This window comes from Heterodontus francisci, chromosome 6 (assembly GCF_036365525.1).
Source record: "Heterodontus francisci isolate sHetFra1 chromosome 6, sHetFra1.hap1, whole genome shotgun sequence".
Lineage (NCBI taxonomy): Eukaryota > Metazoa > Chordata > Chondrichthyes > Heterodontiformes > Heterodontidae > Heterodontus > Heterodontus francisci.
The window spans coordinates 96,175,066-96,202,159 of record NC_090376.1 but is presented as its reverse complement, the minus strand read 5'-3'; the positions used below and the strand labels follow the sequence as shown (position 1 = coordinate 96,202,159).

The window sequence follows — 27,094 nt, the reverse complement described above, 5'->3', positions numbered from 1 at the left end:
TGGTTCCTCCAGGGAGTGCGGACAGAGCCAAGCTTCTGGCACCACAAGCAGCCTGTCTGCACAGGAAGGGGGAAAGAGAGGAAGAGCAATAGTAATAGGGGATTTGATAGTCAGGGGAACAGATAGGCGCTACTGTCGCCGTCAATGTGACTCCAGGATGGTGTGTTGCCTCCCTGGTGCCAGGGTCCGGGATGTCACTGAACGGCTGCAGGGCATCCTGAAGGGGGAGGGTGATAAGGCAGAGGTCATGGTACATGTTGGTACTAATGACATAGATAGAAAGAGGGATGAGGTCTTGCATCAAGAAATCAGGGAGTTAGGCAGCAGACTAAAAAGCACGACCTCTCGGGTTGTAATCTCTGGATTACTCCCAGTGCCACATGCTAGCGAGTATAGAAATAGGAGAATAGCACAGATGAATGCGTGGCTTAAGAGTTGGTGCAGGAGGGAGGGTTTTAGATTCCTGGGCCACTGGGACCATTTCTGGGGAAGGTGGGACCTGTACAAGAGGGACGGTCTACATCTGAACCAGAGGGGGGGACTAACATCTTTGCTGGCGGGTTTGCTAGTGCTGTTGGGAGGAGTTTAAACTAATTTGGCAGGGGGAGGGGACGCAGACTCCTAGCAGAATAGGGACACAGCTAAACACCGGAAAGCAAACAAGTCAGAGGGAATACAACGGAAGTAAGTTTCAAGGGAGTAAGGCCAGGATGGATGGCCTTTACTTTAATGCCAGGAGTATTGCAGGTAAAACGGATGAGTTAAGGGCAAGGATTGACACGTGGAATTGTGATATTGTAGCCATCACGGAGACATGGTTGAGGGAGGAATAGGATTGGCAGCTCAGGGGCGGCGCAGTGGTTTGCACCGCAGCCTCGCAGCTCCAGGGATCCAGGTTCAATTCTGGGTACTGCCTGTGTGGCGTTTGCAAGTTCTCCCTGTGTCTGCGTGGGTTTCCTCCGGGTGCTCCGGTTTCCTCCCACATGCCAAAGACTTGCAGGTTGATAGGTAAATTGGCCATTATAAATTGCCCCTAGTATAGGTAGGTGGTAGGGAAATATAGGGACAGATGGGGATGTGGTAGGAATATGGAATTAGTATAGGATTAGTATAAATGGGTGGTTGATGGTCGGCACAGACTCGGTGGGCCGAAGGGCCTGTTTCAGTGCTGTATCTCTAAATCTAAATCTCTAAATATCCCAGGATATAGAATCTTCAGGCAAGACAGAGGAGGGGGTAAAAGAGGAGGGGGTATTGCAATATTAGTTAAGGAGTCAGTTACTGCAGTAAGGAGAGATGATTTCTTGGAGGGGGCATGAAATGAAACTTTATGGGTAGAGTTTAGAATTAAAAAAGGGACAGCCACATTGCTAGGTGTTTATTATAGACCCCCAGATAGTCAGTGGGAAATTGAGGAGCAAATATGTGTGCAGTTCGCAGAGGTGTGTAAAAATAATAATAGGATAATTATATTAGGTGATTTCAACTTTCCCAACATTAATTGGGATAGTCATCGTGTTAAGGGCTTAGATGGAGTGGAGTTCTTAAAATGTATACAGGTGAACTTTTTAGTTCAATATGTAGAGGATCCAACAAGGGAGGGTGCAGTGCTGGACCTAATTCTGGGGAATGAAGCCGGCCAGGTGGTTGATGCGTTGGTGGGGGAGCATTTTGGTGATAGTGACCACAACATGGTACAATTTAAGCTTGTTATGGAGAAAGAAATAGACAAGTTGCAAAAAAAGATTTTGGATTGGGGGAGAGCGAATTTTAGTAAAATAAGGCAGGATCTGGCCAAGGTAGACTGGAAAGAGTTACTTGTTGGGAAATCTACAGAAGAGCAGTGGGTGGCATTCAAAAAGGAAATAGGGAGGGTACAGGCCCAACATGTTCCCTCTACGGTAACAGGTAGGATCAACAAGCCCAGAGAACCATGGATGACCAGAAACATTCAGGGTACAATGAGAAGGAAAAGAGAGGCTTTTAGCAAATACAAGGAGAGCAAATCAACAGAAGCATTAGTGGAGTACAGAAAGTGTAGGATGGGGCTTAAGAAAGCAATTAGGAGAGCAAAGAGGGGATATGAGAAAGCTCTGGCTGGTAAAAGTAGGGAAAATCCCAAGATATTCTATATATCAATGGGAAGAGGATAACCAGGTAAAGAGTAGGACCCATTAGGGACCAATGGGGAAATCTGTGGGTGGAGCCAGAGGACATTGGTAGGGTGTTGAACGAATATTTCACATCTGTCTTCACCCAAGAGAAAGAGGATGTAGATATGGAACTCAGAGAGAGAGACTGTGAGGTTCTTGAACAAATTGTCATAGTGAGTGACAAGGTATTGGAGGTTTTGGCAGGCTTAAAAGTGGACAAATATCCAGGTCCGGACGATTTGTGTCCTAGGATGCTGTGGGAGATGAGGGTGGAGATTGCAGGGGCTCTGACCCTAATTTTTAATTCCTCTCTGGCCACGGGTGAGGTGCCAGAGGACTGGAGAACAGCTAATGTAGTCCCACTATGTAAGAAAGGTTGCAGAGCTCAGCCAGGGAACTATAGACCAGTGAGTCTCACATCAGTGGTAGGGAAACTATTGGAGAAAATTCTGAAGGAGAGAATCTATCTCCACTTGGAGAGGCAAAATTTGATTAGGAATAGTCAGCATGGCTTTGTCAGAAGGAGGTCATGCCTAACGAATGTGATTGTGCTTTTTGAGCATGTGACCAGGTGTGTAGATGAGGGTCGTGCAGTCGATGTAGTTTACATGGATTTCAGCCAAGCCTTTGACAAGGTCCCACATGGGAGACTTATCAAGAAAGCAAATGCACATGGGATACAGGGTAACTTGATAAGGTGGATTCAAAGTTGGCTTAGCTGTAGGAGACAGAGAGTGATGACAGATGGCTGTTTTAGTGACTGGAAGCCAGTGTCCAGTGGTGTACCACAGGGATCTGTGCTGGGTCCCCTATTGTTTGTCAATTATATAAACGACATAGATGACTATGTGGGGGGTATTATCAGTAAGTTCGCGGATGACACAAAGATTGGCCAAGTGGTTAACAGTGAGGTTGAGTGGCTTGGGTTACAGGAAGATATAGACAGGATTGTCAAATGGGCAGAACAGTGGCAGATGGAATTTAACCCTGAAAAGTGTGAGGTGATACACTTTGGAAGGAGTAATGTGACACGGAAGTATTCAATGAATTGCCTGACACTGGGAAATTCCGAGGAACAAAGGGACCTTGGCGTGTTTGTCCATAGATCTCTCAAGGTAGAAGTGCAGGTTGATAGGGTGGTGAAAAAGGCATTTGTGACACTTGCATACATTACAAAAGCAGGGAGGTCATGTTGGAGTTGTATGGAACTTTGGTAAGGCCACAGCTGGAGTACTGTGTGCAGCTCTGGTCGCCACATTATATGAATGATGTGATTGCACTCGATGGGGTGCAGAGGCGATTGACCAGGATGTTACCTGGGATGGAACATTTACACTATGAATAGAGGTTGGATAGGCTTGGGTTGTTTTCACTGGAGCAGAGAAAACTGAGGGGTGACCTGATCGAGATGTACAAGATTATGAGTTGCATCGACGGGGTGGATAGGGAGCAGCTGTTCCCCTTAGTAGAAGGGTCTGTTATGAGGGAACACAAGTTTAATGTGAGGGGCAGCAGGTTTAACAGGGATTTGACCAAGAACTTTTTTACCCAGAGGGTGGTGATGGTCTGGAATGCACTGCCTGGGAGGGTGGTAAAGGCGGGTTGCCTCACATCCTTTAAAAAGTACCTGGATGAGCACTTGGCACGTCATAACATTCAAAGCTATGGGCCAAGTGCTGGCAAATGGGATTAGGTAGACAGGTCAGGTGTCTTTAATGCATCGGTGCAGACTTGATGGGCCGAAGGGCCTCTTCTGCACTGTATTATACTGTGATTCTGTGACTTTAAAATAGATGCATCATTTCAGGACCATTATGTCAGCCAGTTATGTCAAAAAGATAGTTGAGGCTGTGAAGTGATAGTTTAATATGTAGATCTGTTTCTCACTTGTGTGACTGCAACTTTGAATGAAGCTAACTGGTTGTGTGACTACAACCATTCCTCTGGATCTTCTGCAAAGTTTGTCCCAAATCCAGATTTACCAGATACACTTGCAGACTTCTCATGGCGTTGCTTACTGATTCATGGTTATCCTCGCTATTGCAGAAGAGGTGTTGAGGTATAGAGTGGAGGAGAAGCAGACATCTCCTTTGAAAAGATTTGGAGACAAGTTTCTAAGAGGTCTTCTCAGACAGTGAAACAGGTGTATTTTGTTAGTTCCTGAAAAATAAATAAAGCAGGGTTTCCTAACCTGCTGCAGGCAGATTAGTTAGCATATTGGCCTGTATTTTGTGGTTTTAATGATGGCAAAACTGTTGGTGTTCATCCTTGCAGCTGTGAAACTGACAGCAAATTCTGCCACCCACACATGCACAGTTAAATGTGGAAATCCTGAAGTTGCTGTCAGTGTTCCCTGCTTCTCCACTGGCTGTGCTATTGAAGTCCTTGCGATGGAAATCAATTGGAAATCACTGAATTGATGTGAACTCCCTCTCAATTCTTACTGTAAAAACCCTTGAGAAAGTGAGTCTTGTTGAATGAATGTAACTGGGTTTTTAACTGCTGATTAATTACTACTGAACAACCTCTCTGGCTCTGAAAAACTCATTTGTAGAATGTAACATTTCTCCATTGTGTGATAAAAATTCCATTGATTTTTTTGCAATATTTTTTCAAGTTTGTTTATAATATTTCAGTTTCTACCTTAATCCCATATGTATGTCCCAATTTTTATTTTGTTTGCTGTAAAATTACAAAAGTGAATGATAAACCTGCTTATTACTTCCTGGTTTGCTGTCTGTGAGAATTCTTCAATGTGATTGCTGCTTAGCCTGCTTGATGACATCACTGTTGCTGGGTACCAGTGAACCTCTATCTGGTGCCAAAATGAAATTAACATTGATAAAGCAGAAATCCATGCCACAGAGCTCACAAGATCTTTATGGGAAGCTTTCTTGAAGGATAGCAGTGAGCACCATCATTTCACAAAATCCAGGCCTCTGTGTTTCTTAAGTTATTATATCTTTAACAGTAAAATTATCAGTTGAAGGAAAAAAATACAAGATTCTGGCTGAGACTCAAACCTCAAAGTATCAATTCTTTCAACAGATCAAATTTATGCAGCTTGAAACTTTTTTTATAAGATTTAACTGAAATTGTAATTCATTGAATTGGATGGAAGCGAAAGGTAGTTTTAACATTGCACATGCTAAATATCACAAATAATAGGCTTTCATTATTTTGAATGATCCTTTTATTTTTTAAAGCTATTTTGTGATATCTGAAGTTTTCAAGCTGGGATTAAGATGTTCAAACCATTTTTATCTTCTTGTTTTCACAGTAGTAGTACATTGGATAATTGATTTATTCTTAATGTTTTTTTAGCAGCAAATCCATGCTACTCTTTAGAAGTGACCCCATTTTTGATTTTGCGATTATATATTTAGCAAATTCTGTTACATCAACCTTACTTTCTTTGATTTCTGCACTTTATGGCCATTAGTATCTCTTGCACAATATCTGCTGTTAAGTAACTGTTTACAACAGTGTTTGAGCTATGATCAAGCTCACTTGGATAGTCAGTTGTAAAACTTGCACAGTTGAATGTGCTCCATTTGTGTGCTTTTTCAATTGCTAGATTAATTTGTCAGATTAAATTGGGTAAGTGGTTATCTTAAATCTTCTTCTTCTTCTTCTTCTTCTTCTTCTTTGGCCTCCTTGTCTCGAGAGACAATGGGTAAGCGCCTAGAGGTGGTCAGTGGTGTCAGTCGCTGTGAGGCAACTATGGAGTGACCTCTCCATGGCGCATGCCTGGGCGAATGTATGGAGGTTGAGAGTTGCCCAAGCGTCAAAACCCCCCTCTCGGCCTTTCTGGTGGGGTCCAAAGGAGTGCAGAGCACGAAATCTAGTACTTTGAATAATATGATATGCACATTGTATGTAACAATATCTTGGAGAATAGAAAAAGCACTATGGTGTTAGATTACATACAGGTCGAGTGACTGATATGTAGTGAATACTGGTAGTACTCGAGTTTCACAATATCCTTAAAGTGATGAAAGCATTCTTTAGCAATTTATAAGGAATAATTTTTTTCATTTTATTACTGAAATTCAAACAAGTTTTATAGGTCTTTGACATTGGAAGAATAGACCAACTGGAGTGTACTCAGCATGATTTGCATGTCAAATAACAGCAGCTGAATCATCCAACCTCATAAACAAAGGTTATACATGACATACACACATATAGCACTTTTCAGATTTCAACATTAATCATTTTATACTCTGATTAAGCAACTTCAGACAGTTCAAAAGTAAGCATCATCTGCTTTATAGTTTTTGCTGGGTAATTTAGTTTAATTTTAATTTGTTCGGGAAGCTCTGTTGCCAAGAGATTTTATCACTGCTTCTCAAACAGATAGTGTTAGTTCTGATGCCAGCACTGACTGGTACTTCAATATGTCATTCAGTATGTCAGTTATATAGTTTTTTATGGATTGGCAAGTTGATGCAGCAACTCTTTACTGCCTAATCTTCCATTTGACGAAAGAAAAGTGACATTGCTTTGTGAATAAAAGCAAAATACTACAACTGCTGGAAATCTAAAATAAAAGCAGAAAATGCTGGAAACACTCAGCAGGTCAGTAAGGCAGCATCTGTAGAGAAAGGAGCAGCGTGAATGTTTTTGGTCGATGATTCGTGAACTGGATAAACACTATCCAGTTGAGACATATACTTCGAACCAATAGTTGGTTTACTTGCATAAGATAAATTAATGAACAGTATATGGTTTTTACAGAGATAAAATTTCCCTGTCCTTCTTGATATATAAAATAGCAAAGATGCAACTTACTTTCTTCCTGAATGTAATCTCTAACCATGCCATTACTTACTGGTTTTAAGTTCTGACTCTTTTTTGCACTCTGTGAGATCTGCCACTTTACGTTTGTGAGATAGAAGTCTCTTGTCACTGAGCTGTCAACTGCAAAATGCTTCAGTCAATCAAGAGCCTTCACCTTCCTTCAAAGGGCTCAGAAATAGCTGTCAATCTAGTCACTGCCCATAAGTTGAGGGCTTATGCTTTGATGTTTGATCAGGAATGTGTCTGACCATGCCACCTCACACATTGTATATATGGAAAAGACTTTAAGCAACCAGATGTCAATGAGTATACACCTGCTGGTCAACAGAGCCACAGGATGTTTGAGGGTCGAAATTATGGGCCCTTGGGATGACTAATTAGCACTTCAGGTCAGCATTTTAGAGGTCAACATGAATACATTTGAAGAAATTTCACTAGGCAAACAAACTAGTTCAGCTGATGGCTTTCAGGTAAAAGGAATACTATGTGTTGTTTTAGAAGTTAACACAAATTTTAGCAACAACATTTTACCTTTATTAGCACCTTTAGTGTAGGAAAACATCCCAAGGCACTTCACAGGAATGCTATCAAACAAAATTTGACACTGAGCCAGATGAGATATCCCGACAGTTGACCAAAAGCTTAGCCAAAGTACTAGATTTTAAGAAGCGTCTTGAAGGAGAAGAGAGAGGTGGAGAGGCTTAAGGAAGGAATTCCAGACCTAGGGCTTGGGCAGCTGTAAGTACTGCTACCAATAATGGAATGATTAAAATCGGAAATGCGCAAAAGGCCGGAATTGAAGGAGTGCCAAGATCTCGGAGAGTTGGGGCTGGGGGTGGTTACAGAGATAAGAAGTGAGCAGCATTCAGGATTGCAAGAATACAAGTTAAAAATAATGAAAAGGATGCAGATGCATGAAAAAGGTTGGGATAAAATGGAGTTCGAGTAGAGAGGAATTTTTGGGAGGAGTTGGAATGGGCACTGGCCGTTCAATGGTCAAGCAGTGTTGGGGTGGAAAACATTATTTGGTGAGATTGGGCTGTAGGAATTTTAGTGAGTGTTGGTTTTAGTGGATTTATAGTAAATGGGGAGTTATTATTTAGTATGCTGAGGTGGTCTGAAAGACGAGCAGGAGGGGAAGGTAAAGTGGAAATAATGGGAAGTGGTCTTTGAGGAGGATATGAGACTGAAGGCAAGGAAAAAGCAGGCGCAGTGTAGATGGAGGAAAGTTTGAGCTTGGAAATGGGCAGAAGATGTTGGATTGGGTGAAGAGAAGTCCAGTGAGGTCGGAGCTGAAATATGGTGCATGCAAGCAGGAAAAACGAGCAGTGGCAGTGAGAGCTGATTCTTTTATCCCCCCCACAGGTACCTTCACACTCTCAAGCAACATGTTTCATGGTCCACCAGCGTGCGCCAATGGTTTAGAGTCATAGAGTGATACAGCACTGAAACAGGCCCTTCAGCCCACTGAGTCTGTGCCGACCATCAACCACCCATTTATACTAATCCTACATTAATCCCATATTCCCTACCACATTCCCACCTTCCCCTACCTACACTAGGGGCAATTTACAATGGGCAATTTACCTATCAACCTGCATGTCTTTGGCTGTGGGAGGAAACCGGAGCACCCGATGGAAACCCACGCAGTCACAGGGAGAACTTGTAAACTCCACACAGGCAGTACCCAGAACCGAACCCAGGTTGCTGGAGCTGTGAGGCTGCGGTGCTAACCACTGCGCCACTGTGCCTTTGGCAAATGGAGAGCTGTTCCTCCACCTGCTGTTTTTTCTGCTGTAGACCTCTTTAATCTTCACCAGTAAAATGTCACGACAGTCCAGACATCAAAGGTGTATTAAAGTCACTGAGCTAAATATGCTAACTTTTCTCATGCCTGAAATGGTAGTTAACTCATATTGTATCCTTCAGTATGGTACAAAGGTGACAAAAATTTACTTTTTGTTTTATCAATCTTTATCGTTTTCTCTTATTTTATGATGTATTCTGCTGATCTCCCTTTTCTCTTTCTTTTCACTTATCTTTCACTTTTCTTTCTCACTCCATAGCTGCTATTCAGTGTTCTTTTCTTCCTTCTTTTATTCTTTAGCAAGAGAGTGCTTTGCCTGCATCCAGAGCAAGAAAAAGCACAAAATGAAAACTATAGGTTCTTTGATTTTAATAAAGTTGAGCAGGGATAGTCCCAATTCTATGCATTTTATTTGCTACAGGTTGGAGTTAGATGGAAATAAATTTTCCTCTAGTTGAGAAACTAGTATTTTCTAGTGCAGTAGATATAAATTGGGACAGTAACTATTTCACACCGGATTTAGTTCATCCTAATAATCCAGGATACTTGATGTGTGAATTCAATCATTATTTAGAAGATTTTAAAGATGTTGAACAACACTTGTTGGAAAGTGGCTTGGGAATTCACATCATGGGTTCTGTACATTCTCTACCTCTCATAATTCATATTAAAAGCTAAGACTGTTGACTCCTTAGTGAGGTACAGTTCCAGGTGTTCTCAGGTACCTTACCTAAGTAGGCATTATTCACATGTGAATAGAATGCACAGTGGAGAACAATGCAATGTTTAATTTACTTCACTGATGAGAGAGCACTTTGTAACTCATTTTGGCATCCGTGCATCACCAAGTCTTTCTTATTCATCTGACAGGTTGTAGCAAGTTTCTTTATTCATTGTATATTTGTGTAAATTAAATTAATTTTTTGTTTAACTCCTTTCTATCAAGGGATTCTTGATTGAAAGTATTAGTTCTCAGAATACATTCCTTGTCGTGATTTACTTGATTATTTGTATCCTGGTTTCCACAGAGTAAGTCTGGATATGATGTCTGTTCAGGCCAACACAGGTGCTTCTTGGGAAAATAAAAATTGTACAGCATTTTGGAGAGGACGTGACAGCCGAAAGGAGCGTCTAGAGCTTGTAAAACTCAGTATCAAACACCCTGATTTGATCGATGCTGCATTTACAAACTTTTTCTTTTTCCCCCATAATGAAAGCATTTATGGTCCAATTGTAAAGCACGTGTCATTTTTTGATTTTTTCCAGGTATGTGGATGTAGTTTCAAAATGTTACCTAGTTTATTGTTTCAAAAAATACAGAAATATATGTTGGTATGCTTTTGAAATTAGCTGCAACACCATTTGCATTGTAATCATTTATGTTTATCAGTTAAGACATTCGGTTTTTAAACTGAGTAATGTAAGCTTACAGTACCTTGCACTGTTATTCTGGAATGCATTCATCCTGAACATTATTACATCTTTATTGATCGTACTAAACCCCACAGAGATATTCCTTAATCACAACTATTTATTTGGCTCATTTTCTGTGTTTCTTTTCTTTTCCCACTAACGCATTAGGGTGAAATTATATGAGAGTGATAAACTGGCTTATTTGAAGATTTCTCTGGTTGATACAATAGAAATGCATGTCAAACAAATAATGTTAACCATGAAATCATTATTGCTAAAAAGGAAGCTAACATGGAAACATTATAACCAAATATAAATTCTCTCTTGGCAGTTTTACTGTATCGTTCCAGTATAACAACTCGACTCTCATCTTTGAAGAATAGACTTGTTTTACCAACATGTCATTTCTAGTCTCCACAATCTGACATTGCTGGAACTGTTAGTGCTGAGAAAGCAGTAACGGGACCAAATTAAAGCAGTTTCATGCTTTTCATGTGTAAACAAACTTGACATTATGGAGGTTGGGGTGCAGTATATTAGTTTTAGACAGGTATTCGTCTTCCTGAGATGGATTTGAACTTTAGTTTCTGAAGATGAAAGCTAATGCCCAGGAGCTATGTAATTGAGTTTTATCCCTTCAAAGATTATAACATGATCCACATTTTTTTTTAAATCATCTTTGTTATTGAACCATTGAATACTCCATTTCTTTTACCTATATGCATCTTGTCTCAACTTAAAAAATTAATGCAGTTCTCTGGAACTATAAACAATTTACAATGTGGATTAATTTCCCACAGGTATGCAGTGATTCCAAATTGGTACATGACCTATGTATGTTTTACTTTTTAATGGAAAAATAGCATTTCATTTTGTTCTGATAGAGGTGTGGTATGTTTTGATTCTTGCTGAGTTTGTTCATTTAAGTCCTTAAAGAAAGGAAGATCTGGTAATGTCTTTCATGAGCTCAGGACATCACAAAGTCCTTCTAGCCAATGAAGTACTTTTGCAGTGTGGTCACTGTTATAATGTAGAGAAACCCAGGAACTACTTGCACATAGCAAGGTCCCAAATATAGCAGTAGGAAAAATTACCAGCTTTTAGTGGTGATGATGGAGGGATGAATGCTGACTAGGACACTGGGAGAATTTCCCTCCTCATCTTCAAATAGTGCCGTGGGATCTTTTTTATCCCTCTGAGAGAGTGTTTTGTCTCTTCAAAACGAGGCACCTCTGACATTACAGCAAAACCCCTCCCCCCCACCACACCCCCGTACTGCATTGAATGAAGTGTTAGCCTAGATTTTGTTTTCCAGGTATCCAGAGTGAAGCTTTAATTTCTAGCCTTCTGACTCAGAAGTGCTACCGATGAGCCAGTGTTGCCACACACATTTTACTGTTGCCAAACTATCATGAGTGACATGACTAATTGTGCCTGAATATTACAAATTTAGGTAATGTAGGCCTATTGCTGATACTATTCATAAACCAGTTATTGAGAATAATGGATGTTTCTGCTTTTCATTTCTGGGTTCAAAATCAGAGCTGTAGTTCTTCTATGCGTTCTATTAGAAATATTGTAGTTTCTAATGGCTTAATATTAAGGAGTCCTGGAAACCAGCACAACCAGGTTAAAGTTTTGTTAAAGCTTATCATTTTTCTTACATTTACAGTTGTTTAATCTTTCATGATTGTTGGGTATCCTTCAGTTTTCACTGAGGGACAGTAAAGCAACTTAAGGTACCTCACAATGCTCCTCCTATGGTTTGACAAAAGAACCTGAGCCAAGTCCATGAAATCAAAGAAAGAAGTGTGACTTGGTAAATTTTTCATGTGACCCATAATTATACTGTGTCCTTTTCTAATCAAAAGCTAAACACACGTATTTGCAGCAGGCATTATTATATAAACAAAATACTGTGGATGCTGGAAATCTGAAGCAAAAACAGAGTTCTAGAAATATTCAGTCGGTTTGGCGCATCTGTGGAGAGACAAACAGAGTTGAACTTTCAGGTTGATGACCTTTCATTTGCCAATGCCTCAGTTACAGAGGTTCCCTGACTTGCTGACCGAATTGGAAGTAGATAGAGACATAACTGGTTTTAAACAAGTACAGAGGCAGAGAAATGGAGCGGGGAGACGAGAACAAAATGGAAGGCAGCAGAGGTTAAATAACAAAACAGGTGATGGTGCAAGGCAAATAGGGATAGTAGAGAAACAAAAGATGGGTCTCGAGAAGTTGTATATGACGACAGCAGAATTTTAACTGGAAGTTGCTCTCCAAAAAAATGGGAGCAGTGATTGTGATCTGAAATTGTTGAATGCAATGCTGAGTCTGGAAGGCTGTAAAGTATCTTATCAAGAGATTAGGTGCTGTTCATTTTGAGTCATTTTAATTCTCTGCCTCACTCCCAATCTGACCTCTGTCCTTGGCCTTCTACACTACTACAACAAAGCTCAACAGAAGCTCAAGGAACAGCACCTCATCTTTCAATTAGGCACTTTCCAGCCTTCTGGACTTTACATTGCATTCAGCAATTTTAGATCATGACTACTGCTCTCTTTTTTTTCCAGACAACAGATTCTTGTAATGATTTTGCTGTTGTCACTAACAGCTCCTCTGGACCCATCCTTAGTTTCTTTACTTGGTCCCAGCATCTCTTTTGTCATTAAATTACTCCTGCCTTCCACTGTATCCCAGAGTTTTCTTTTGTTCTACCCATCTCCCAACTCCAACCTTTCCCTGCCTCTGCATTGCTTACAACCTGTTAGATCTCTAACTTTTTCCAGTTATGATGAAAGGTCATTGACCTGAAAAGTTAACTCTTTCTTTCTTCACAGATGCTGCCTGGCCTACAGAGTATTTCCAGCATTTTGTTTTTATTGCAGCAAGCATTAGTTCAGATCTCATTTTCAAGTAATGCATCCAACCACTACTATACTGCTTTCAGGATTACTAGGTAGCAGATGGATAATGTGAAAGTATTATTGGATTGCAGAAATTTAGCATTATTTCTATGGAACAATAACCTTAGTAGTCACCATCTCAAAAACAACCTTGAGCTGAAAAATATAGACAACATCAGTCTTATGAAATTACAGGGTAATAAACCACAGAAATACTTTTATAGACATTAGAAACGACACACCTCAAAAACCTTGAAGTTTGATGGCATCATAGATGTCATAAAAATTCAACAATTGTTGTGTGGAATTCTAAGGTGTTTACTGACTGTAGGGTTGTCATAAAAACTACTTCAAATGCAACACTGGAGTTTAGAAAAAAGAACTTTGCCCACCTCACTGATGTAAGTATGATAACCACTGTTTGAAATCTAGGAAGAAATGTAAATATGCTTTTTAGTTTTGGAAAAGGATTTAAAATTAATCTTTTTCCTGAAAATCAGGGGCAAACCATTGGGTCAGTTTCCACTTAAAATTAAACCTTGGAGATTAAAGATATAAAAAGGAACTCTATTGCTATGCTAATACAAGTTTTTACCATGAACGAGGATTACTTAACTATAGTTTAAAATCTTAAATTCTTAATATGAATATAGAAATAACAATTAACAATGCGTAAGGATAGTTAGAAAGTTCATGTAGATGGAAAGTATTATAAATATTTGCCCAAATTCATGCATTAAAGTGGTCCAGATGTTTGTTAACCAGCACTAGTTGCATACAGAGTGGAACCTGGGGAAAAAATTATAACGGCCAGTACACATCATGTCATTCATTGTTATTTCTTATGTTGCTTTAAAATAGACATGTGATAGCAAGGCATTAAATAAGCTGAATGACCAATGTGCATCTGCTTCTTCTCTCAGACAAACAAAAAATGTTTGTGTATCTCACTTAAATAGCTATCATTTAAGCAAATTGCATCAGATCTGAGAATCCGTTGAACTTTTTGTTTTGTAGTACAAGTATCAAATCAACATTGATGGTACTGTGGCAGCATACAGAATGCCTTATTTGCTAGCAGGCGATGGTGTTATCCTAAAACAAGATTCAGTCTACTATGAACATTTCTACAATGACCTGCAACCATGGGAGCATTACATTCCATTTAAGAGTGATTTAAGTGACCTTTTGGATAAAATTCAATGGGCAAAATCTCATGATGAAGAGGTAATTTTCAGTATGTTTAATTTCCTTGAATTCCATAAGCTGAACATTATTAATAATTGTGCCTCTATTGCTTTTTTTGTTTTTCTAACTGACATGAATAGAATACCACGCAAGCATCGACTGAATTAAACACACTTGCACCTTTGCTTGCGACTTTTGTGTTGCATGATGAGATCTAGTAATTGTGTGAATATAGTATTGTAGTGGGATGTGTTGTATTCCCAACTTAAGAACACTGTAATTTCCGTGGAGGCGGGCAGAGGCCGTTAAGTGGCCACTTAATGGTCTTGATTGGCTTGGGGCAGGCGGGCCATTTTTCACCGCCGCCACTCTGCGTAAAGTGGCGGCTGAGGCAGGAGCAGATTGGGAAAGGCCCCCCGAGGCTCCTGCTCCATTTTACAACCCCCACCCGCCACCTACCCACTCTTTGGAGGGGTGTAAAATTCCAGCCAATGCCTCTATTTATGAAGCCAAAATTCCATATGCTTTATTAATCACTCAATATGTCTTGCCACTTTCAAAGATCGATACACATGCACTTCTAGGTTCCCCTGTTCCTGCACACTCTTTAGAACTGTGACATTAAATATAAATTGCCTCTCCCTATTCCTTCCACCAAAATGTATCACCTCACACTTGACAGTATTAAATTCCATTTGCCACCTGTTTGGCCATTCTGCTAGCCTATCTGTGTCCTGTTGCAGGCGGTTCGTACCATCCTCACTGTTTGCCACACCTCCAGGTTTGGTGTCATCGGCAAATTTGAAATTCTACTCTGTATTCCAAGATCCAAGTCATTTATATATAACAAAAAAAGTAGAGGTCCTAGCACTGACCCTTGGGGAACATCACTGTCTGCTATCCTCCAGTCTGAAAAACGAGCATTTACTATGACTCACTGTTTTCTGTCCTTGAGCCAATTTTATATTCAATTGGACACTGACCCTCCTATTCCATGAGCCTCAATTTTGTTAACTAGCCTTTTATTTGGTACCTTATCAAACATTTTCTCAAAATTGATATAAACAACATCCACCATATTCCCTTCATCAACCATCTTTGTTACTTCATCAAAAAATTCAGTTAGATTAGTCAAGCATGATCTCCCTTTTACGAATCCATACTGGCTCTCCTTAATTAACTCGAACCTCTCCAAGTGTCCGTTTATTTTTTTCCCCTGGTTATTGTTGCTGAAACCTTACGCACCACTGATGTTTATCTAACTGGCCTGTAGTTGATGGGACTGTCCTTACACCCTTTCTTGAATAAGAGTGTCATATTTGCCACTCTCCAATCCTCTGGCATCTTCCCTTTATCCAAGGAAGACTGGAATATTATGGCAAGCCCTTTTGCTATCTCCACCTCCTACTTCCTTTATTAACCTGGTATGCAAGCCATCTGTATCAGGTGACTAATCTACCCTAAGCATAGCCAGCCTTTCCAGTACATCCTACCTCTCAGTTTTTACCCTATCCATTGCCTCTACTCTCTCCACTTCTACCGATTATTTTCAGATTCCACTTCCTTAGTGAACACTGATACAAACTACTCACTAAGAATATTAGCCTTGCCCTGTGCCTCTAAGCATATATTACCCTCTTTGTCCCTAATAGGTCCCACTCACCCACTGTCTATTTACATGCCGATAGAAGATTTTTGGGTTCCCTTTATGTTGACTGCCATTCTATTCTAATGTTCTCTCTTTGCCAGTCTTATTTACCTCTTCACCTCCTCTCAACTTATTGTATATGGCCTTGTTCTGACTTGAAGAATTTAACTGACATGCATTATACACCCTCTTGTTTCATTCTAATCTCTATCTCCTTCATCAAACAAGGAGCCCTGTTTTTGGTCACATTACCTTTTACCCTTATTGGAATGTACCTAATCTGTACCTGAAGCAACTCTTGCTTGAACATAACCCATCGTTTCGCGACAGCTCTTCCTGTCAGTCTTTGGTTCCATTTTACCCTGGCTAGATCTCTTCTCATCACTTTGACATTAGCCCTCTTCCAATCTAGATGTTCTACCTTATTTCATTCTTTGCTTTTCTGCATTACTAGTTTAAAGCTTTATGATACGCGAATCACACTCATCCAAGTGCTGCCCAACAGACGCTTGGTCCACTTGGCCCACCTCATTTCCGAGCATCAGATCCAGCAATGCCTCCTTGTTAGTTGGACTGAGAACATACTGATCAAGGAAGTTCTCCTGAACGCGTTTCAGAAATTCCGCCCCCTCCTTCCCTTTACTCTAAAATTATCCCAATTGATATTTGAGTAATTGAAGTTCCCCACAATGAAAGAGAGAACACTCTATTACATTTCTGTGATTTCCCTGCAGAAATTAGAACCAGAATGAGTAATAATGGTAAAACATCAAAGCTTAAGGCTCTTTACCTGAATGTACACAGCAATTGTAACGATATAGATGAGTTGACGGCACATATAGAAATAAATGAATATGACTTGCTAGCTATTATCTATCTTCATAACTGAAATTCCTCATCCCTGGAACCATTCTCGTGAATCTTTTCTGTACTCCCTCCAACGCCCTCATGTCTTTCCTAATGTGCGACGCCCAGAACTGAATGCAATATTCCAGCTGAGGCCAAACCAGTGTCTTACACAAGTTCAACATAACTTCCTTGCTCTTGTACTCAATGCCCCTATTAATAATGTCCAGGACACTGTATGCTTTATTAATTGCTCTCTCAATCTGTCCTGCCACCTTCAATGACTTATGCACATATACACCCAGGTCCCTCTGCTCCTGCACCCCCTTTCACCCTTTATTCTATATTGTCTATCCATGTTGTTCCTACCAAAATGAATCACTTCACATTTCTCTGCATTGAACTTCATCTGCCACCTGTCTGCCCATTCCACCAACTTGGCTATATCCTTTTGAAGTTCTACACTAGCCTCCTCACAGTTCACACTGCTTCCAAATTTTGTATCATTTGCAAACTTTGAAATTGTGCCCTGTACACCAAGGTCTAGGTCATTAATATATATCAGGAAAAGCAAGAGTCCCATCACTGATCCCTGTGGAACTCCATTACAAACCTTCTTCCAGCCCGAAAAACATCCATTAACCACTACTCTTTGTTTCCTGTCACTCAGCCAATTTTGTTTCCATATTGCTACCATCCCTTTTATTCCATGAGCTACAAGTTTGCTCACAAGTCTGTTGTGTGGCACTGTATCATACACCTTTTGAAAGTCCATGTGCACTACATCAACAGCATTGCCCTCATTAACCCTCTCTGTTACGTCCTCAAAAAACTCCAGAAGTTAGTTAAACATGATTTTCCCATAATAAATCCATGCTGGCTTTCCTTAATTAACTCGCATTTGTCTATATGACTATTGATTTTGTCCCAAATTATTTATTCTATAAGTTTTCCCACCACCAAAGTTAAACTGACTGGCCTGTAGTTGCTGGGCTTATCTTTACACCCTTTTTTGAACAAGGGTGTAACATTTTCAATTCTCCAGTCCTCTGGCACCACCCCGAGACTAAGGGAGACTGAAGAATTATGGCCAGTGCTTCTGCGATTTCCACCCTTACTTCCCTCAGTAACCTGGGATGCATCTCATCTGGTCCTGGTGCTTTATCCACTTTAAGTACAGACAGCCTATCTAATACTTCCTCTTTACCAGTTTTAAACCCCTCTAATGTCTGACTTACCTCCTCTTTCAACATTGCCTGGGTTGCATCATCTTCCTTGGTAAAGACAGATGCAAAATATTCATTTAATACCTCAGCTATGCCCTCTGCCTCCATATGTAAATCCCCTTTCTGGTCCCTAATGGGCCACGTTCCTCCTTTTACCACCCTTTTACTGTTTATATGCCTATAGAAAACTTTGGGATTTCCTTTAATGCTAGCTGCCAGTCTCTTTTCATGCTCTCTCTTTGCTTCTCTTATTTGCTTTTTCACTTCCCCTCTGGACCTGCTATATTCAGCCTGGTTCTCAACAGTAGTGGCGAACACCACATGTGTTGCTACTGCATAGTAGCAGCATGAAACAGCTAGTTTCACCTGTTGCTCAAATTTTTGGGATAGATTACCCTTCCAGGGTAATTTGAATGACAGGTGAAGCTATCTGCTTCATGCTGCTGCTATGCAGTAGCAGTATGTGTGATATTCACCACTAACAGGATGCTGCCATCAAGCCAAAAAGACGTCCTGCCTATCACACAAATGAGTAATGTGATATAGGAATTTCAACGCCAGTATGATGCTAGGTATATAGGCCATACGACCCAAAGACTGGCAGATCGCATCAAACAACATGTCCCTTCCGCTGTTCGCAACGGGTAAGGGTACAGGCTGTACCCAACCAGCCTGTGCTTGCAAAACTCAAAACACAGTGTCCAACATTAGATGTAATTCCACGATTGGACAACATTTGCTAAATAATCCTCTGTGTACTAAGAATTATGCTGACAACCAATTTAAGATTGTCAGTAGGGCTCACAGTGTGGCGCATTTGCATGTACTGGAAGCTACATATATTAATACACAGGGTCCTATTCTTTGCAGACAGAAAGAACATGTACACACATTGTGCCTGTTTCAGCTAAACAAAATAAGTGACAGCCATTCGCTGGTTCATTCCTCAGGGCAATGCCTTGACCAATCAGAGTCAAAGTCAAGCGGCCTGGTTTAAATTTCAAACAAAGCCTGGCAGTTAACTATCATTCACCATAAACTGGTGCGTTCTCCATGGCAACACCTCTACCAATCAGAGTTCACTTGCCAACCAATCAGCACTGTCATACAGTATAAAGTTGTTGCTTTCCCTTACATTGGTATTCTTGCGTGTTGTCCTGATGAATACAAGATGGAATGCTTCGACAACATGTCTCTATTTTCAGTAATGCTAATCCTCTGTGTCTTCTAACATTCTCTGAATCAAGGCACCCGTCCGTGCCTCTGACGAGCAACAACCCCAACGACTGTTCTCCTCTCTTGATGACCTTCTCAGCCAGCACGCCATCGGGGAACGAACATCTCTAACTTCCTTCTTGTCCCACCCAGCTCATCCACCACTACCCCCTTGAACTCTGCTGGCAGATCAACAATCACCACTCCTTCGATATTCCCTCTAGAATATTCATTGATTCGTACACACAGCCTTATCGTGCGTGTATGATTGTACTGACATCCTGGCTTGGAAACATGGCTCACAGATAGCAACACTTTAGCCTTACTGTGCTGCAGCTTTTCTATAGAGTCATTGCGGCACAGAAGGAGCCCATTCGGCCCATTAAGTCTATGCAAGCTCTCTATAAAGCAATCCAGTCAGTCCCATTCCACCACTTTGTCCCATAGATCTGCAAGTTTATTTCCCCATCTAATTTCCTTTTGAAATCATTGATTGTCTCCATTTTCACCACCCTCATAGGTAGTGAGTTCCAGGTCATTATCACTTGCTGTGTAAAGAAAAAACGGCTTCCTCACATCCCACTGTGTCTCTTACCCAAAACCTTAAATCTGCGTCTCCAAGTTCTTATACCATCAGCTATTGGGAACAACTTTTTTTTGTCCACCTTATTTAAACCTGCCATAATCTTGTATACCTCTATCAAATCTCCCCTCAATCTCCTTTACTCTAAGGAGAACAACTCCAGTTTCTCCAACATAACCTTGTAGCTAAAATCCCTCACCCCGGAACCATTTGGTAAATCTCCTCTGCACCCTCTGAAGGGTCCTCACATCCTTCCTAAAGTGTGATGACAAGAACTGGATGCAGTACTCTAGTTGTGGCCTAATCAGAGCTTTATAAAGGTTCAGCATAACTTCTCTGCTTTTGTACTCAATGCCTTTGTTTATGAAACCCAAGATCCCATATACTTTTGTTAACTACTCACTATGCACATGAACCCTCAGGTCCCTCTGTCCCTGTACACACTTTAGAACTGTGCCATTTAGTCTATATTGCCTCTCCCTAACCCTTCTGTCAAAATGCATCACCTCACACTTCTCTGCATTAAATTCCATCTGCCACTTGTCAGCCTATTCTGCTAGCCTATCTATGTCCTGTTGTCAATTGGTGCCATCCTCACTATCTGCCACACCTCAAAATTGGTATCATTGGCAAATTTTGAAATTTTACTCTGTATTCCAATATCCAAAAAGCAGTGGTCTTCGCGCTGACCCTTTTGGGAACACCACTGGCTACCATCCTCTTGTCTGAAAAGCAGCCATTTACCATGACTTGCTGTTTTCTATCCTTAAGTATTTTTTTTTATCCAGGCTGACACTGACCCTCCTATTCCACGAGCCTCAATTTTATTAATTTTTGTATGGTACTTTGTCAAAGAATTTCTTAAAATCCATTTCGACAACATCCATTTCATTCCCTTCATCCCTTCTCTGACACTTAATTTCTTTTGGGCCTCCTTATCTCGAGAGACAATGGATACGCGCCTGGAGGTGGTCAGTGGTTTGTGAAGCAGCGCCTGGAGTGGCTATAAAGGCCAATTCTGGAGTGACAGGCTCTTCCACAGGTGCTGCAGAGAAATTTGTTTGTTGGGGCTGTTGCACAGTTGGCTCTCCCCTTGCGCCTCTGTCTTTTTTCCTGCCAACTACTAAGTCTCTTCGACTCGCCACAATTTAGCCCTGTCTTTATGGCTGCCCGCCAGCTCTGGCGAATGCTGGCAACTGACTCCCACGACTTGTGATCAATGTCACACGATTTCATGTCGCGTTTGCAGACGTCTTTATAACGGAGACATGGACGGCCGGTGGGTCTGATACCAGTGGCGAGCTCGCTGTACAATGTGTCTTTGGGGATCCTGCCATCTTCCATGCGGCTCACATGGCCAAGCCATCTCAAGCGCCGCTGACTCAGTAGTGTGTATAAGCTGGGGATGTTGGCCGCTTCAAGGACTTCTGTGTTGGAGATATAGTCCTGCCACCTGATGCCAAGTATTCTCCGAAGGCAGCGAAGATGGAATGAATTGAGACGTCGCTCTTGGCTGGCATACGTTGTCCAGGCCTCGCTGCCGTAGAGCAAGGTACTGAGGACACAGGCCTGATACACTCGGACTTTTGTGTTCCGTGTCAGTGCGCCATTTTCCCACACTCTCTTGGCCAGTCTGAACATAGCAGTGGAAGCCTTACCCATGCGCTTGTTGATTTCTGCATCGAGAGACAGGTTACTGGTGATAGTTGAGCCTAGGTAGGTGAACTCTTGAACCACTTCCAGAGCGTGGTCGCCAATATTGATGGATGGAGCATTTCTGACATCCTGCCCCATGATGTTCGTTTTCTTGAGGCTGATGGTTAGGCCAAATTCATTGCAGGCAGACGCAAACCTGTCGATGAGACTCTGCAGGCATTCTTCAGTGTGAGATGTTAAAGCAGCATCGTCAGCAAAGAGGAGTTCTCTGATGAGGACTTTCCGTACTTTGGACTTCGCTCTTAGACGGGCAAGGTTGAACAACCTGCCCCCTGATCTTGTGTGGAGGAAAATTCCTTCTTCAGAGGATTTGAACGCATGTGAAAGCAGCAGGGAGAAGAAAATCCCAAAAAGTGTGGGTGCAAGAACACAGCCCTGTTTCACACCACTCAGGATAGGAAAGGGCTCTGATGAGGAGCCACCATGTTGAATTGTGCCTTTCATATTGTCATGGAATGAGGTGATGATACTTAGTAGCTTTGGTGGACATCCGATCTTTTCTAGTAGTCTGAAGAGACCACGTCTGCTGACGAGGTCAAAGGCTTTGGTGAGATCAATGAAAGCAATGTAGAGGGGCATCTGTTGTTCACGGCATTTCTCCTGTATCTGACGAAGGGAGAACAGCATGTCAATAGTCGATCTCTCTGCACGAAAGCCACACTGTGCCTCAGGGTAGACGCGCTCGGCCAGCTTCTGGAGCCTGTTCAGAGCGACTCGAGCAAAGACTTTCCCCACTATGCTGAGCAGGGAGATTCCACGGTAGTTGTTGCAGTCACCGCGGTCACCTTTGTTTTTATAGAGGGTGATGATGTTGGCATCGCGCATGTCCTGGGGTACTGCTCCCTCGTCCCAGCACAGGCATAGCAGTTCATGTAGTGCTGAGAGTATAGCAGGCTTGGCACTCTTGATTATTTCAGGGGTAATGCTGTCCTTCCCAGGGGCTTTTCCGCTGGCTAGGGAATCAATGGCATCACTGAGTTCTGATTTTGTTGGCTGTACGTCCAGCTCATCCATGACTGGTAGAGGCTGGGCTGCATTGAGGGCAGTCTCAGTGACAGCATTCTCCCTGGAGTACAGTTCTAGGTAGTGCTCAACCCAGCGGTCCATCTGTTTGCATTGGTCAGTGATTATGTCCCCCGATTTAGATTTGAGGGGGGTGATCTTCTTGATGGTTGGCCCAAGAGCTCTCTTCATGCCATCATACATTCCTCTGATGTTTCCGGTGTCTGAGGCCAGCTGAATATGGCTGCATAGGTGTTGCCAGTAGTCGTTTGCGCAACGCCTAGCTGTTCTTTGTGCAGTACTTCTGGCTGCTTTAAGTGCTGCGGATGTTAAATCGCTGGGGGCTTTCTTGTAGTTCAAAAGTGCAATGCGCTTAGCGGCTATGACAGGTTCCAGCTCTTCATTATGAGATTGAAACCAGTCTGCATTTCTCTTCGCACTTTTGCCGTAGGTGGTCAAAGCTGACTCATAGATGGCGTCTCTGATGTGGGCCCACTTGGTCTCAGCATCCCCTGTGGGAGTGTTTTGAAGGGCTGTTACAAGTGAATTTAGAAATTTTTGTAACAGCTGTGGGTGAGAAATTCTGCTCGTGTTGATGCGCGGGTGGCCCTTCTGCTTGGAATGATGCAACTTCTTTGGTCTGAGTCTAACCTTGCTGCACACCAGGGAGTGGTCGGTGTCGCAGTCCGCACTGTGGAAGCTGCGTGTGATTTGAACACTGTTTAAGGCGGCTCGCCTTGTGACAATGAGGTCTAGCTGGTGCCAACGACGTGATCTTGGGTGCCTCCATGAAACCTGGTGACAGGGTTTAGTGTGAAAGAACGAGTTGGTGATGCAGAGGTTATGATAGGTACACAACTCAAGCAGTCTCTGCCCGTTCTCATTCATCCTTCCAACGCCATAGCGCCCAAGGCAGGAGGGCCATGAGTCATGGTCGGCCCCAACCCTGGCATTAAAGTCCCCCAGCAGGAATAGGTGTTCGGTGTTGGGGATGCTGCTAATGATGTTATGGAGTTGTTCATAGAACTGGTCTTTAGCTTCAGGTGCGGAACAGAGTGTTGGAGCATAGATGCTGAGTAGGTGTACTGGACCAGAGGTGGTGAGCAGTCGGATGGACAGTATGCGTTCCGAGCCATTTGAGGGAGGCTCTATCATGCTGAGCAAGGAGTTTCTGATGGCGAAGCCCACTCCATGCTGTCTTGGTTCTTCAGGATCCCTGCCCTGCCAGAAGAAGGTGTAGTCTTGCTCTGCTAGAGAGCCACTCGCGGGGAGGCGAGTCTCCTGAAGTGCTGCAATGTCCACATTGAGTCTACTGAGCTCGTTGTTAATGATGGCGGTCTTCCGAGAATCGTTGATTTGTGTAAGGTCTTCCGACAGGCCAGGACACATAGTTCTGACGTTCCAGCTTGCAAAGCGAAGGGCTGGTACCTTCTTTCCTTTTTTCATGTTGTTTGGTGCGGTGTATCAGTCCACCTTTCGGGCAATGACCCTGAGCTCCAAGCACCCATTGAAGCAGGCAGACTGTGGCGGGACAGAACCTTATTGACCGGGGGCTGCCCGGTTTGAGGCGGGCGGTAGCTGTCCAGTGAGGTGCAATTTCTTAAAATCCATTTCGACAACATCCATTTCATTCCCTTCATCCCTTCTCTGACACTTAATTAGAAAATGCAATTATTTATTTTTATTTTATTTATTTATAGATACAGCACTGAAACAGGCCCTTCGGCCCACCGACCAACAACCACCCATTTATACTAACCCTGCAGTAATCCTATATTCCCTACCACCTACCTACATTAGGGGCAATTTACAATGGCCAATTTACCTATCAACCTGCAAGTCTTTGGCTGTGGGAGGAAACCGGAGCACCCGGCGAAAACCCACGCGGTCATAGGGAGAACTTGCAAACTCCGCACAGGCAGTACCCAGAATCGAACCCAGGTCCCTGGAGCTGTGAGGCTGCGGTGCTAACCACTGTGCTGCCCACGTGCCAATTAGATTGGTCAAACATGATCTGCCTTTTACAAATCCATGCTGGCTCTCCTTAATTAACTCAAACCTCTCCAAATGCTTGTTAATTTTTTCCCTGATTGTTGTTTCTAAAATGTTACCCACCACTGATGTTAAACTGACCAGCCTGTAATTACTAGGAATGTCCTTTATACCCTTTCTTGAATCAGGATGTCAAATTTGCCACTTTCCAATCTTCTGGCACCTCTCATGGATCTAGGGAAGATTATGGCAAGACCTTCAGCTATCTCCGCCTGCCATTTCCCTCAGCACCCTGAGATGCAAGCCATCAGGACCAGGTGACTTACCCAGTCTAAGCATAGCCAAGCTTTCTAGTAGATTCTGCCTATCAATTTTCACCCCATTCATTACCTCTATCATCTCCGCTTCTACTGATGTTTTGTCAACATCTTCCTTAATAAACACTGATAGAAAGTACTCATTAAGCATTGTAGCCTTGCCCTGCACCTCTAAGCAGATATCACCCTCTTTGTCCCTACTCGGACCTCATCCCACCTCTTCCTACCCGCTTACTATTTACATGCTGGTAGAAGATTTTTGGATTCTCTTTGAAGTTAATTGCCATTCTAGTCTCATATTCTTTCTTTGTCGGTCTTTTTTTTGTCTTCTCTTCCCCCTCTTTGATCTGGTTTTCGCTTGAAGAATTCACCTGACATGTTTTGTCATATTTTCTGTCTGCCTTATCATCCATGGAGCCCTGGCTTTGGTTCCCTTACATTGTGCCCCTGTTGGAATGTACCTTAAACATCTCCTCCTTAAGGATCATGCATTGTTCCATTACAGTTTTTCCAGTCAGTCTGGTTTATTTTACCCTGGCTCTATCCTCTCTCGTCCCATTGACGTTCGCCCTCTTCCAATTTAGAGGTTCTAGTTTAGATTGTTCCTTGCTGTTCTCCATTATTAACCTAAACGTTATGATATGACAATCAGTCTTACCTGAGTGTTCTCCTACAAACATTGGTTCACTTAGTCCACCTCATTCCCCAGCACCAGATCCAGGAATGCCCCTTCCTGGTTGGGCCAAGAACATAATGTGAAGGAACTTCTCCTGAACACATTACAGAAATACTTGCTCCTCCTTGCCCTTTAGTCTAACATTATCCCAATCGATATTTGAGTAATTGAAGTCCCCCACTATCACCACCCTATAGTTCTTGCACATTTCTGTGATTCCCTGCAGTTTTGCTCCTCTATTTCTCTCTCACTATTTAGAGGCTTATAGAATACCCCCAGTAGCGTGATCATATCCTTTTTTGCTTCTCAAGTTTAACCAGATGGATTCTGTCCTTGTCGCTCAAGGATATACTCTCTTTCCAACACACACAATGTCTTCCCTAATCAGTACTGCCATCCCACCTTCCTTTTTTCCTTCCCTATCTTTTCTGAACACTTTTCGTATCCTTGAATATTATGCATCCAGTCCTCACCATTTTTAAGCCACATTTTCGTTATTGCTACTACATCATATTCCCACACGGCTATTTGCTCATGTAGCTGACCAACCTTATTTACCACACTTTGTCTATTTATATACATGCATCACAAACCTGTCTTTGTATTCCTCGTTGTCCTTCTTAGTCTGCTTCTATCAAATATGGTACTACATCCTGTTCTACTACTATTCAGCACTGTCCTTTATGCACCTTATTCCTCTTTTCTCCTTCTATATGTTAGTGTCCATCCCCTACCAATTTACTTTAAACCTCCCAACCACACTAGTGAACCTCCTCGTGAGGACATTGGTCCCAGTCCTATTTGAGGTGCAACCCATCCATAAAATGTTAAAAATAGGTAGGTGTTCTGTGACATAAAAGCTGTGTATATGGAAAGTTTAATAAAAATGAATAAAGGATATGGCTTATTTGATGATTATTATCCTAATGTGTTATTTTAAAAGAGCAAAAGTCATGGAGGGCTTCTTTAGTTCTGGACACACACTGGGTATTTCTGTGGTTGTCTGTTCCCGGCATGAAAGTGCAAATATTGACATGATACAAAGTATTAAATGCATTCTTTGGAAATGTATTCTCTTTTTGTTTTTGATCATAGGCCAAAATGATTGCAAAAACTGGACAAGATTATGCTAGGAACAAGCTTATGGCAGATCACATCTTCTGTTATTATTTTAAACTTTTCCAGGTAAGCAGAAGCATTTGCTTCATGAAATACCCATATTTTAAACCTGCTATACCCAGAGTTAATAAATTAATATAATTGTAGAATAATATTTAAATCAGTAATTATTTATCAGGTTATGAAGTTTAAATATTGCATTTAAATCCTTAGCATTTTATGGGGGTTTGATGCAAAATCCTACAGTTTTAACATACACTTTGAAATTCCTGCTTGCCAGTTAGAAATATTGAAATTCTTTACGTGTGAAAATTGTGGATTTTCAAGGAATTATACATTTTCTTCCTAGGGTGCAATAAACAAAGTGACCAGCATTCAAAAGCTTTCCATCAGTTTATAAATGAGGCACTAATTGAGCTTCAGTATTTTCTGATAAATGGCTACTGACCAGAAAAAGAAGTCCAAACCTTGAGCAGACACTATT

The 27,094-nt window shown here is 41.8% G+C and overlaps 1 protein-coding gene across 5 annotated transcripts in view; it reads left to right on the top strand.

Annotated features, from left to right (window-relative positions):
• The window catches only part of poglut2 (protein O-glucosyltransferase 2), a 112,208-nt gene that overhangs the window by 51,912 nt on the left and 33,202 nt on the right, over positions 1 to 27,094 (top strand). For all 5 annotated transcript variants that reach the window (XM_068034097.1, XM_068034096.1, XM_068034093.1 and 2 more), the window contains 3 exons: positions 9,792 to 10,029; positions 14,100 to 14,309; positions 26,587 to 26,676. In XM_068034097.1, coding sequence (XP_067890198.1) covers positions 9,792 to 10,029; positions 14,100 to 14,309; positions 26,587 to 26,676 — 538 coding nt within the window. The remainder of the gene's footprint in view (positions 1 to 9,791; positions 10,030 to 14,099; positions 14,310 to 26,586; positions 26,677 to 27,094) is intronic.